Source organism: Phacochoerus africanus, chromosome 15 (assembly GCF_016906955.1).
Source record: "Phacochoerus africanus isolate WHEZ1 chromosome 15, ROS_Pafr_v1, whole genome shotgun sequence".
In the NCBI taxonomy this organism is placed as follows: domain Eukaryota; kingdom Metazoa; phylum Chordata; class Mammalia; order Artiodactyla; family Suidae; genus Phacochoerus; species Phacochoerus africanus.
This window is the reverse complement of record NC_062558.1, coordinates 6,865,275-6,879,642: the sequence shown is the minus strand read 5'-3', so window position 1 is coordinate 6,879,642 and position 14,368 is coordinate 6,865,275. Positions and strand designations below refer to the sequence as shown.

Genomic DNA, 14,368 nt, shown 5'->3' with positions numbered 1-14,368 from the left:
TATATGTTAAAAAAGATGGATCACTTTTTTTTTTTTAATTATGAAGATACAGAATCCTGAAAATAATAGCCAGGGAAACATAGTAATTAATCTCTATCATCTGAAATACCAAAGTCAATGAATTTCAAAGCTGGAAGAGTCCTCAGACCATCCATTTCAACTTCTTCATTTTACAGAGAAAATCTACGAGATTTAGTAATTTGGTAAAGTTTACAAAATTAATGGTAGAATAGGAATGAGAACTCGTTTTCTTCCTTTCTTATTGCTATGTAATTTAAAGTGTCAGGTCTATATTCAAAATATGTTATGGTTCTAGTTATCAGAAGCACAGATTTCATTAAAAATTATTATAGACATTTTCTGGAAGATATATAGGGAAGTGTTAATAGTAGTTATTGCCCAATAAAAAGATCATAGATGATTTCCATTTTCTTACTTTTAATTATCTGTATTTAACCATTTTTAGCAACAAAGACATGTAAGTTGACTACAGTAACAGACAAAAAAGCAAATTTACTCTATGAGGCTAATGAAAGCTTACTTACTTTCCGAATATCATCTAAACAAGTAATTTCAGGTGACATCCCTCCGTGTACACACAGAAACTGCTGGTTTAAGAGGGCAGCAAGAGGAAGACAATCAAATGTATCCATACATGCATCATACACCTGTTCAGAATATTTGATTCGACCTATCAAAGTGGGAAAAATGGTCAAAGGAAGAAAAGTTAAAATTCATCACACATGAAGGATTGATGGCAGATGATTATGAAGCTACTTCAAAGCCACTTATGCGGCAACACAATCATCTTTGTAAAAGATAGTTTTGAAAAGTTGTCAATAAAGGGCAAACAAAATCTCCATATCTTTCTAAAGACAAGTGTGACCTTGGACTAACTTTCTAGCTCTGTTGTCCTGGAAACCTGATAAGGTGAATGTCAGCTGTGTTATTAGGCAACATTGCTTATGGTAAGTAAAAATTACCCAATAATCTTGTGGAAGCTATAGCTTTGGGCTTTTCTGAGTACCATGACTCATAAAGAATGTCCCTTGTGGGACCCTGGAAACTATGCCAATAAAGCTTTTACAAGAGATATTGGCACTTGTGAAGCATGAGGCTTCTAAGCCAGGGTGGCTCCCTAGTTTGCCCAATGTGGATATTGTTTCCTTGCATCCTGAGCTGTGACTAGGAGAAGAAAAGGCAGAAAACCTCTGGAGAGCTGAATGCACTCCTATTAAAGCTACTCCATAAAAAAGGATACCTGGTGCTGCCCTTCCTGGACTGTACTCTTCTAGGATGGATGCCAAGTACACCCCATGGGCCTCTTGTGAGTCTGAATATTTTGTTGGGTCTAAAAAAAGACCTCCTCGTGGTGGAGTTTCCACTGTGGCTCAGCAGTAATGAACCCGTCTAGTATCCATGAGGACACAGGTTCAATCCCTGGCCTCGATCAGTGGGTTAAGGATGAGCTGTGGTGTAGGTTGCAAACATAGTTAGGATCTAGCATTGCTGTGGCTGTGGCGTAGGCTGGCAGCTGTAGCTCCAATTCGAACCCTAGCCTGGGAACATCCATATGCTGCACCTGCAGCCCTTTAAAAAAAAAAAAAAAATGAAGGAGGTACATGCTGGTAGAGAAGGCCAGAAGTCAGGCAGGCAGCCTACAGAACTGTGAGCTTCTTCTCTTCTAAGATTCTGTGAAGATGAGTCAAAGCCTATAGAACCCAGAGAACAACTCACTTGTTTTTTGCAGAGATAAATATGTCAAAAATGAACTGCTATACTTTCATCCTCAAATTATTTCTGGATTTGAAAGAAATATTTTAAAAAAATCTCTGCAATACAAAGCACTTTAAAAACTGATATAAGAAATGAAAAGTCTCCACTTGCCCCCCCCTTAGATATATTAACAAAATTGCAGCTGCATAATTTGGAACTAAGCATCACTTAGCAAAGCATCACGGTAATTATAAGGTGCTGATTCTAAATGCCATTGTGGCCCTTTAAGAGAGATCAGTTTAAAAAAAAGAAAGATCTGTTTATCAGTAAAAATACCCATGCAAAATGCACACATGCTCTTTCCTTATATAGGAATGAAATGTAAAATTGCACTTGAATTTGTGTGCTTGTTCCAAGATTTATTTACATTTATGATGCAGCATTAGAATAAAACAGGAGTATCTTGGTAGATAAGAGAAAAAGAAACCCGATTTGCCTAAATTAAAGCATATGAAAAGCAAATAAAAGCCTGAGATAAGAAATTCAGGGCAAAATGACACTTAAAATGTTTTCCAAGACTACTGCTCCATCTTCTAAAAACAATCTGAACCAATTATATTACCATTAAAAAAAAATCTGAAAAATACAGAGGAAGAATTAGATAGAATGTTACCTAAAAAAACCCCTGAATCCTAATTCAAACAGAGGCATTTACAATTACTTACCTAGTGCTAAATATTGAGCATTCCAGGGCCTTTGTTAACTGGCTTGATAGGCATTATTTAGTTTTCCCAAGTAAAGAAAGAGAGGTGTAATGAGGAATATCCCAATATTTGGCTTAGAAAAACAATGTAAAATATTTCCAATTGTTATACTATTTGATAAAATGGTTCTCAAATGACAAAGAATAGATTCTTTCCAAGCCTCTAGGTGTTCTTAGCCAGTAGCATGCTGCAGAGTTAGCCAGGATGCTTTAAAGAGCCTTTTAAATGCTTAGGCCCCAATTGGATAATTTTAAAACTACCAGTTTAAAAAACTGTTATAATAGTACTATATAATGGCAATAAAAAGATAACTCAAGCAGTCCTATGGGAAGACAAAAAATTGAATTAAGTCCTGATCCAACTCTCCACAGGTAATCACTGTTACCAACTTCTTCTGCACATTATATATTTTTAATTTACAAAAGATGTCACACTACACATATTCTGCAAATGCTTTCTGTCACCTAACAATATATTTGAACATCTCTCTATATCGGTACATCTAGATCTGCCTTGATTTTTCAACAACTGCCCAACCTTCCATTTTTTAGATGTATTATCACTTTTTTTTCTTTTTTTGCCCACACCAGCAGCATATGGCCATACCATAGCATCTGTCCACACCTCCAGGCCAGATGTCACACCCAAACTGTAGCTGTGTGTGGCTGTGTCAAGGCCAGTTCCTTAACTCACTGTGCCAGTCTTGGGATGGAACCCATTCCACCACAGAGACAACACCAGATCCTCAACCCGTTGTTCCACAGCCGGAATGCCTACTAATATTTATGTAAGCAGCTCCTTATTGATATTTTGACTCTCTCTCTCTCTCTCTTTTTTTTTTTTTTTGGTAGTTAACACTATAATATACATCCTTACATCCAAATTTTATTATTTTGTTGTGAGTACATAGAGTGGTAGGCAGAATTCTAAAATGACCTGCAATGACCTATACCTTTGTATAATTCGTGCTCCTATGAATGGGTGGAACTTGTAAAAATGTTGAGATTCCCATGATTATGCATCATTACAGCAAAAGGGAGATTCTCCTGGTGAGCCTGACCTAATCAGGTGAGCCTCTGAAAAGCCGAGTATTTTCTCCAGCTGGCTGTTCACAGAAGAGGAAGACAGATGCATTTGCTCTGTCTGGAAGAAAGCAAATACCCAGGCTGGGAACTACCCAAGCAGTTTCTAGAGACTGCTTGCAGTTCTGTGGCAAGGAACTGCAAGCAGTTGCTAGAAACAGAGGGCAGTCTCTAGTCAATAGCTAGAAGGAAACTGGGACCTTAATCCTAGAGTCACAGGACTGCCAACAACTAGTGACCCTGGAAGACACCAAGCTCCAGATGAGAACTGCAGCCCTGGTGACACCTTAATTTTGACTCACTGACACTCTGAGCATCAAATTCAGCCACACTGTGCCTGGACTTCTGACCCACAGTAACTGTGAGATAATAAATGTGTTATTTTAGACAGTTATGCAGCCTTTAAAAAAAAATACAATCTGCATGATAAATTCCTAGAAGCCAAATTGCTGGATCAGAAATTTTTACAGATATTCCTATAAAATACAAATATAAATACAGATATTTGAAATTACTCTTCAAATACTTTATGCTAATTTAAACACTTACAACAGTACATCTAATTCTTTTTAAACTTCCTGACTAATTACTCACTAATTTAAAGAGTTTATTTCAATAAATTCCAGGGCCTGGAATGATCTATATCTTGCCCACTTGTAGCTGACTTTTCTCTCAGAGGGAAAAGTTTAGGTGTTCACAGTCTAAAATTTCTTACAATAAGAACAACCTTTCCTTTAGGCTCTATTGGAAGGAAGGCTGTCACCATGACTGCCAACTCCAATGCAGAAAGCTACTGGTAACAAGAGCTAATATGAGCATATAGAACACTGTTACACTGTAATCCACTTGTGAGTAAAGGGATTTTGTGGCGTGTTGAATAAACCCTGAGTTTCTGATAACAAATGTAAAAGTTTCTGCATTGATGGTATAGTGGGGAGCATAGCTGCTTTCCAAATTTAAAAGTTTTTTACAACTTCGAATATTCTTTTGGGAATAAAACTTCAAATACACTATAATCTGGAGAGAAATATGAATGTGACACAAAATAAAAATCCGGGAGTTCCCATCGTGGCGCAGAGTTTAACGAATCTGACTAGGAACCATGAGGTTGCAGGTTCGATCCCTGCCCTTGCTCAGTGGGTTAAGGATCCAGCGTTGCCGTGAGCTGTGGTGTAGGTTGCAGACTCGGCTCGGATCCCGTGTTGCTGTGGCTCTGGCGAAGGCCGGCAGCTGCAGCTCCGATTCGACCCCTAGCCTGGGAACCTCTATATGCCGCAGGAGCGGCCCAAGAAATGGCAAAAAAAGACAAAATAAAATAAAATAAAATAAAAATCCATGGTTAAAATATCAATTATATGAGCAATAAAGTTTTTTTTCTTTCTTTTTATTTTTTTTTTTTTGGCCCTGCCCATGGCACGTAGAAGTTCCCCAGGCCAGGGATCAAATCAAAACCACAGCTGTGGAGTTCCCGTCGTGGCACAGTGGTTAACGAATTCGACTAGGAACCATGAGGTTGCGGGTTCGATCCCTGCCCTTGCTCAGTGGGTTAAGGATCCGGCGTTGCCGTGAGCTGTGGTGTAGGTTGCAGACGCAGCTTGGATCCTGCGTTGCTGTGGCTCTGGCGTAGGCCGGCAGCTACAGCTCCGATTCGACCCCTAGCCTGGGAACCTCCATATGCCGAGGGAGCAGCCCAATAAATAGCAAAAAAAAAAAGACAAACAAACAAACAAAAAAAACCCCGCAGCTGTGACCTATGCCACAGCTGCAGCAATGCCACATCCTTAACCCAATGCACCAGAGTGAGAAATCCTGGGGTTTTTTTTTTGTTTTTGTGTTTTTGCTTTTCAAGATCGTATCCACGGCACATGGAAGGAAGTTCTCAGGCTAGTGGTTGAATCGGAGCTGAAACTGCTGGCCTATACCACAGCCACAACAACTCGGGATCTGAGCTGCATCTGGGACCTACACCACAGCTCACGGCAACGCTGGGTCTTTGACCCACTGAGCACAGCCAGGGATCGAACCCACAACCTCATGGTTCCTAGTCCGATTCGTTAACCACTGCGCCAGGTTACTCCTCCTGGAATACTTCTAAGCATTAAAGTAACATTTTAAAACCATGTTAAAAATATTTAGGAGGCGTTCCCACTGTGACACAATGGGATCAGCAGCATCTTGGAAGCTCTGGGACATAGATTCAACCCCCATCCTGACATAGTGTGTTAAGGATTTGGTGTTGCTGCAGCTGTGGCTTAGGTCACAACCATAGCTTGGATCTAATTCCTGGCCTGGGAACTCCATATGCTGCAGGATAGTCAAAAAAGAAAAAAAAAATTAGGAGCTCCTGTTGTGGCTCAGTGGGTTAAGAACCCGACAGAGTGTCTGTAAGGATGCAGGTTCAGTCCCTGGCCTCACTCAGTGGGTTAAGGATTCAGTGTTGCTGCAAGCTGCAGTGTAGGTTACAGTTATAGTTTGGATCCGGCATTGCCATGGCTTTGGTGAAGGCTGGCATCTGCAGCTCCAATTCAACCCCTAGCCCAGGAACTTTCATATGCCAGTTGTGTAGCCATAAAAAGGAAAAAAAAATTAATGATATGGAAAAATGCTATTATACAATGTGAAAAGAGCAATTATTAATTAGTACATATAATAGGAGCTCAATTTTATTTTAAAAACATATACAGTTGGCCTTCCACATCTGCAGGTTCTGAATTCACAGATTCAACCAACTGTGGATATAAAATATTCCCCCCCAAAAAAAAAAAAAAATCCCAAAAGTTCCAACACATAAAACTTAAATTTGCAGCAGGCCAGTAACTAATACATAGCATTACAATGTACTTACAACTATTTACATAGTGTTTACATTGTATTAGATATTATGAGTAATCCAGAGATGATGTAATGTATACAAGAGAATGTCAGAAGGTTGTATGAAAATACCAAGCCATTTTGTATGAGACTTGCAAATCTGTGGATTCTGGTATCTGCGGGGATGGGGGGGGGGAGTCGTGGACCAATTCTCATGGATATCAAGGAATGACTATATAGATGTAAATATATTTGAATGATTTCATGATCAGTTTTTTGTTTTTTGTCTTTTTGCCATTTCTAGGACCGATCCCACGGCATATGGAGGTTCCCAAGCTAGGGGTCCAATCGGAACTGTAGCCACTGGCTTATACCAGAAGCCACAGCAATGCGGGATCTGAGCCACTTCGGCAACCTACACCACAGCTCACGGCAACGCCGGATCCTTAACCCACTGAGCAAGGCCAGGGATCGAACCCGCAACCTCATGGTTCCTAGTCGGACTAGTTAACCACTGAGCCAAGACGGGAACTCCCATGATCAGTTTTTAAGTATACAGAAAAAAAAAAAAGAAGACTGTATCCCAAATAGTGAGATAATAGTTATTATTTTAAAGTGGTGTGGTTGTGGACAATTTTTATCTTCTTTGGATTTTTTAATGTTTTCCAAATATCCCAAATGTATTACGTTTAAACACAGAGGGAAACTCAAAAACTATTTTCAAAACAAATGTCTTAAAAGGTGGAATGTAGCTTCTTAAAAGAAAAAAAAAAAAAAAAGAACAGGAAGCATTTGAGGTCCATTTCTTCCTTCCTTCCTTTCTAAGTTTCTTTTTTCTTTGTGTTTAATTCACTTTGGGACTCGCTAAAGGGCAACTATACAAGTTCTGGAGAAGTGATTATACTTACATTCCTGTTTGAAGGTGAAATATTCTGTAAGATGCCTGCATTCATGATTTCCTCGAAGCAGAAACAATGTTTTGGGATGATTAATCTTTAAACTCCATAAAAACAGCACACACTACAAGACAAACACAAGGAAAAAAAATTTTGTTTTTGATCACAACACATAAAGACAGTTTATATAAATTCAAATGACTTGTAATGGCACAATCTCTTTGCTACTCCCAAGCTGAAACAATTAAAAGTTCAGTTTGAACTCAAAGTTTCGGTTGAAACAGCTGAAAAATTGCAGCTTTTTTTTTTTTTTCCTCTTTAGGGCTGAAGCTGCAGCATATGGAGTTCCTGGTCTAGGGGTTGAATCAGAACTACAGTCACTGCGATGCCAGATCCGAGTAGCCACACCACAGCTCATGGCAAACGCCATATCCTTAACCCACTGAGAGGCCAGGGATTGAACCTACATACTCATGGATACTAGTTGGGTTCATAACCCTTCGAGCCATAATAGGAACTCCAAGAATTCCAGCTTTTGAATGAGATTGGCTGTTGCCCCAGAATTTGAAAGATCACAAAACAGCAGCCTTCATAGGAATCTCTTCTTACTTTCTGTTCCTGTGTTCTAACCACATATCTAGAACTCTATGACAAGGCCATCTACATACAAACCCTAGTTCCCAAACTTACATTTTACTTCATGGAGAAACATGAGAGATATTTCCACTAAAAATCAGGAATGAGGCAAGGATATCCATTATTACTGCCACTACTCAACATTGCACTAAAAGTATTAGCCAATTGAATTAGACAAAAGAAATCAATTAGAGGCTTAAAAATGAGTAAAAAAATAAAACTATCTCTATTTGCAGATAATATAATAGCATACCGGAAGAACTCCCAAAAAAATCAATGACAAAACTAACTAATAAAAAATTCAATAACATGATAGGATATAAAATTAACATTCAAAATCTCAGGAGTTCCCATATGGCTCAGGGGGTTAAGCATCTAGCATTGTCACGCAGTGGCTGAGGTCGCTGCTGTGGTGAGGGTTTGATCCCTGGCCTAGGAACTTCCATATGCCCCAGGCACAGCCAAAAAAACAAAAACAAAAACAAAAAACACCCCAAAACCCTGAAAGTTATGTACTTTCATGTACATAAACAATAAGAAGGACACAATGATAGACAAAACTCCATTTACAAGAGCAGAAAAGAAGGTTAAATACATAGGAATTAATTTGGCAAGAAATGTACAAAACTCACACCAGGAGTTCCCGTCGTGGCGCAGTGGTTAACGAATCCGACTAGGAACCATGAGGTTGTGGGTTCGGTCCCTGCCCTTGCTCAGTGGGTTAAGGATCCGGCGTTGCCGTGAGCTGTGGTGTAGGTTGCAGACGCGGCTCGGATCCCGCATGGCTGTGGCTCTGGCGTAGGCCGGTGGCTACAGCTCCGATTCAACCCCTAGCCTGGGAACCTCCATGTGCCGCCGGAGCGGCCCAAGAAATAGCAACAACAACAACAACAACAACAACAAAGACAAAAGACAAAAAAAAACTCACACCAGGAAAAACTTATAACACTCCTAAAAGACACAAAAGTAGTCATGAACAAATGAAAAGACATTCCCCTGTTCTCAGACTGGATGATTCAGCATGAAAAGATTAGTTCTTTCTAGTTTATAAACTCATCACAGTTCCAATAAAAATACCCAGTAAGCTATTTTATGGAGTTAGACAAGTTGATAATAAAATTTATATGGAAAAACAAACATTCAAGAACAGCCAGGAAATAGCCAGAAAGACACTGAAAAAGGGGGTTATACTTGGTATATCCTCTGCCTGGAATGTACTTTCCTTGCCTCCATCTATGCATGGCTCATTCCCTCAGGTCATTCAAGTGTCTGTTCAAAGGTTACTGCTTCAGCTAGGATTTCCGGGGATCTGCAACTAAATTAGCTACTCCTGTCTCCCCTCAGCCCTTATCCTGATTTGATTTTCATGGACACTAAAATATAAGATGTCTCTCTTGGTCCTGCTGTACAGCAGAGGGAACTATATCCAATCTCTTGGGATAGACCTTGAGAGAAGATATAAGAAAAAGAATGTATATATATGTATTTCTGGGTCACTTTACTGTACACCAGAAATTGGCACAACATTGTAAGTCAATTATACTTTAATGAAAATAAAAAAGAAAACATGGAGGAGAGCACTAGTATCTGAAGGTATCTTGCCCTCCTCTGGGGGTTTTACAGTCCAGCAACATGTGCTTGCAAAAAAATTAAATTAAATTAAAAAACAATTTTAAAAAGACGCTGTCTCTCTTACTAGAAAACAGGACTTGACTTTGCTTGTTCATCTCCAAATCCCCAGAATTTAACAATGTCTCTCAACACAGATACAATTAACAAGCACAATTTTTTGTTGCAAGATATATTGTATTCCTGGACACTGCTCATTAAATGCCAGTAGAACTTTTCAATTATTGTGACAAATATTATTGTCATTCACATATCATTGTTCATGTGCAGTATAGTTTCTTAAAAATAAAATTATAGGATAAAAAATATACACATTTATTTGAGACAGACATTGCAAGATAAACATTATAAAATCTAAATAGACACATACAAATATATTTGGATGGCTTTTTTCTTTTTTTGGTAGACTTTCATTGTCAACATAACAACTTGCGCAAAATATTCCAAGGAAAAATTACATTAAATTCACATATAAACACAGAAAGCTTTTTCTCTTTTCTATACTTACCTGTCCCAACATGATATATCTTTTGATTTCTTAGGGTCTTTATTTCTGCCTCCTGAAATGACCAACTAACCTTTCTGAAGTAATGAGATATGAAAGCACTATGCATACCCATGCTACAGTGTTATTTGGTTGATACAGTTCTCCGCCTCTAATCTCAAGCTTTATTTCCTTATATTATACATTTGGATGCAACTCCTGCGATTCTTGTACATGCCAATTAAGGTCATCACCATCAGAAGATCTGTCCAGATACTCAATTACTTTTGGAATTTCTATGAAAAGAATTCTTACTCCAAGAATCATTTCTATACGTCAATAATTGTTCATTAGTGGCTCACCTGATAACATTTACATCACATTGACATCTGACAACATTTTCTCTTTGGTGGCTTCTGCGCATTTAGTATTACATATTCTATGCTAAAAATGTTCCTTTTAATCCTTCCTCTTATTTCAAAATCAGTGAAAGGAAACTAAAATTTAGCTTACCCTACCACAGAGGAAGTACTTCAATAATGGGTAGAAATGAAGAAGAAACATCAAAAGGCTCAGAAAAAAGTGAAACTTTACTATTCTGTTTTATCAGTGACATCTGTTTCAATTCTTGTTGTACTAATCAAAGCTCACATTGCTTCAGGAAAGATCAGTGCTTGCTCTGGGGGTGAAAAAAAACCCATCATGTCTTGATTCTCTCAAACAGGCTTAAGGAAAGAGAAATTATTAAAGTATGAAAAGAAAAAAAATGAAATAAAGTTCTGTGAAAACGATTTGGCAACTGGTATCAAACATCTTAAAAAGGCTCACATTCTTTCAACCAGCTCTCTTAGTTATAAGAATCCAGCCTAAGGAAATATCAAAAATGCTATTAAAGATGTGTTCAAAAATATGTTAACTGCAGCAATATGCAGAATGGAAATAACTGGAAAACAATGTTGTCCACTCATAGTACCTGTTGCTTAAGTCATAAAGACATTTAATTATCTCAGAAAAGAAGCAGTCTGGAGGTAAGATGTACAGGTTTAGTGTACTAGTTCAACATCTTCAACAAGAAATCATGCCCTCTCTACATCTGCAATTCATAGCAGGTCTGCTTTTCATTCTTAGTTGCAGCACCTCCTCACGATCACAAAATAGCTGCTACAATACACACACTCACACTTGAACAAATGATATAGTGGGATGGGGGTCCAAAAACTTTTACCTTGCAAGAGTCTTTACATCTGGAAAGAAAAATTTTCAAAAGCACACATGCCAACAACACTGCTCCCCTTATGCATCACTGGGTGAAAGAGAATCCCACTTTTACCCTACACAAATCACTGGTGACAGGGGACAGAATGCCATGCCTGGTTCAGACCAACCAGAATTCATTCCCTGGGCCTGGGATAATGGCCTTCCCTTCCTTAAATTAAAAGTTCTCCCTGAACCCCCAATCCCATTTATCTGAACAAAACGGGACTTTGTTAGTAGGGAAAAAGGAGAGAAAAGACAGCCAATAAGCAGTACCTGCTACAAATCTATCTCCAACAACAGAAAAGTGGTGAAATAAATTATGGCATTTATATCATTAACCATGCTTTTGGAGAAATTTTTATAGAGAAAAATGCTCTCAATATAATGTTGAGTGCAAGTGGGGGAAGACTCCAAAAAAAAAAAAAGACTACAAAAGATAAAGCACAAAATGATCTCAACTTTCTTTTAAAAAAATTATACACACACACACAAAAGAAGAAAAAAGACTGAGGAATACAACAAAATGTTAACGGTAATTATCTCATAAAAGTTTTTGTGGAGTTCCCACTGTGGCACAATGGGTTAAGAATTTGACTGCAGCAGCTCGGTCACTACTGAGGTACAGGTTCAACCCCCCTGCCCAGCACAGTGGCTTAAAGGATCCAGCATTGCCACAGCTGTGGCATATGTCACGGCTGCGGCTTGGATTCAATCCCTGGCCTGGGAACTTCCATATGCTGCATGTAAGGTCACAAAAAAAATTTTCTTAAACAGAAAAATAAAAGTTTTTGGAGCTCCCGTCATGGCTCAGTGGTTAACGAATCCAACTAGGAACCATGAGGTTGTGGGTTCGACCCCTGCCCTTGCTCAGTGGGTTAAGGATCTGGCATTGCCGTGAGCTGTGGTGTGGGTCGCAAATGTGACTCGGATCCCTCATTGCTGTGGCTCTGGCGTAGGCTGGCAGCAACAGCTCCGATTGAACCTCTAGCCTGGGAACCTCCATGTGTCGCGGGAGTGGCCCTCAAAAGGCAAAAAACAGACCAAAAAAAAAAAAAGTTTTTGTTTTCTTAGATACTGCATTTCCCAATTTTTCTATCCAAAATGACTATTTATAACAAAAAATTGTAATGGGGCTCCATTACCTTTTTTCCCTCCATTCGACAAAACACATTTATCAAGGACATTGATAAAAATTATTGTTCAAGTATACATTTGTATCATATTGGACTAAGCTGTAGCTTACAAAAATCTATAATCTTAGTGGTTTATAAGTAAGTGTCTTTCAACTAACACGAGATATACCCTACAGTTCAGTTACTATTTAGCATTGTCACTTTAAAGTTTTGATTCATTCATCTCTTAAGCTATTCCAGAAAAATGCTCTAAGTTAGCCAAACATCAAATAACTGGATAAAGCTAAATACAAACTATGATTTATTAACATCAAATCAACAAACATTGAGTGCCTATGTGTCAGATACTAATACAAATATGTGCTCAGTCCTAATATGAAGAATATTGCTGGAGTTCCTGTCACGGCACAGCAGAAGCGAATCTGACTAGGAACCATGGGGTTGCGGGTTCGATCCCTGGCCTCGCTCAGTGGGTTAAGGATCTGGTGTTGCCATGAGCTGTGGTGTGGGTCACAGATGTAGCTCAGATTTTGCATTGCTGTGGCATAGGCTGGCAGCTACAGCTCTGATTAGACCCCTAGCTTGGGAACCTCCATATGGCGTGGGTGCGGCCCCAAAAAAGACAAAAGACAAAAAAAAGAATATTGCTAATAATTAAATAGGTATTTTCATATTATACAGAACAATCTATTCATAAGTGTATCTTTTCTATTAGATTGTCAGCTCCTTTAGAGACCATGAATCCTATTCATTATTTTATCCTCAGAGCCTACCATAAAGTTGGCACTCAGGAAACATTTGTTGATGTGTGAGGGAAAAATTATGTAATGCAAAATACTCTGAATATGGTATGTGCATACAAATATTGTTGTGGGAGTTCAAGTTGTGGCCAGCGGAAATGAATCCAAACAGTATCGATGAGGATGTGGGTTCAATCCCCAGCCTCACTCAGTGGGTCCGGGATCTGGCATTGCTGTGAACTGTGGGGCAGGCTAACAGCTGTAGCTCTGATTCCACCCCCTAGCCTGGGAACATCCATATGCCATGGGTGCAGCCCGTAAAAAGCAAAAATAAATACATATGGAGTTCCTGTCGTGGCGCAGTGGTTAACGAATCCGACTAGGAACCATGAGGTTGTGGGTTCGATCCCTGCCGTTGCTCAGTGGGTTAACGATCCGGCGTTGCCGTGAGCTGTGGTGTAGGTTGCAGACACGGCTCGGATCCCGAGTTGCTGTGGCTCTGGTGCAGGCTGGTGGCTACAGCTCTGATTAGACCCCTAGCCTGGGCACCTCCATATGCCGGGGGAGCGGCCCAAGAAATGGCAAAAAGACAAATAAATAAATAAATAAATAAATTTTTAAAAAGATATTTAAAATTATTGTGGACTATGTCTGTATTGTGAAGATACTGATGTGCTGAAATGATTTTTAAAGTGTGTGAGTTAATTAGATGATGATTTGGCACAATATTTATCATTTTAAAAGCTGTTTTAAGACCTGTGGTTGCCAAGGAGAAGGGGGAGTGAGTGGGATGGATTGGGAGTTTGGGGTTAGAAGAGGCAAACTAATGCATTTGGAGTGGATAAGCAAGGAGGTCCTGCATAGGGAACTATATCCAATCTCTCGTGATGGAACATGATGGAAGAGAATATGATTTACAACTATAATTTTAAAAGTTGTCTCATTAAGTAAAATGACTAACTAAAAGTACTGTATTCTTCTCTTCAGCCTCTAAAACCTCCTCATGCTACTAAAACACTCAAAGAACTAAGCATTCAGAGTGACTTTCAAACACCCATAGTTTTGACATACTGTCTGTTGAAACAGTATGTGAATAGATACAGGGAAGCTTTTAATGATATTGTCTGTAGGTATGATCTCTACCCCTTTCAGGTACCAATTTAGAGATCTTGGGAATTTACAGAGCAGCAGGGAAAATGAGCTTATTTTCTTAGCTTCTG

At 39.0% G+C, this 14,368-nt stretch overlaps 1 protein-coding gene across 6 annotated transcripts in view; it reads right to left on the bottom strand.

The window, feature by feature from the left end:
* The window catches only part of PPP3CC (protein phosphatase 3 catalytic subunit gamma), an 87,843-nt gene that overhangs the window by 36,319 nt on the left and 37,156 nt on the right, over positions 1 to 14,368 (bottom strand). For all 6 annotated transcript variants that reach the window (XR_007132215.1, XR_007132216.1, XM_047760776.1 and 3 more), the window contains exons 4-5: positions 7,282 to 7,393; positions 546 to 691 (exon numbers count right to left, since the gene is read on the bottom strand). Coding sequence is in view for 4 of the 6 variants with exons in the window: in XM_047760776.1 (XP_047616732.1) it covers positions 546 to 691; positions 7,282 to 7,393 (258 nt within the window). In the remaining 2 variants the exon portion in view is untranslated. The remainder of the gene's footprint in view (positions 1 to 545; positions 692 to 7,281; positions 7,394 to 14,368) is intronic.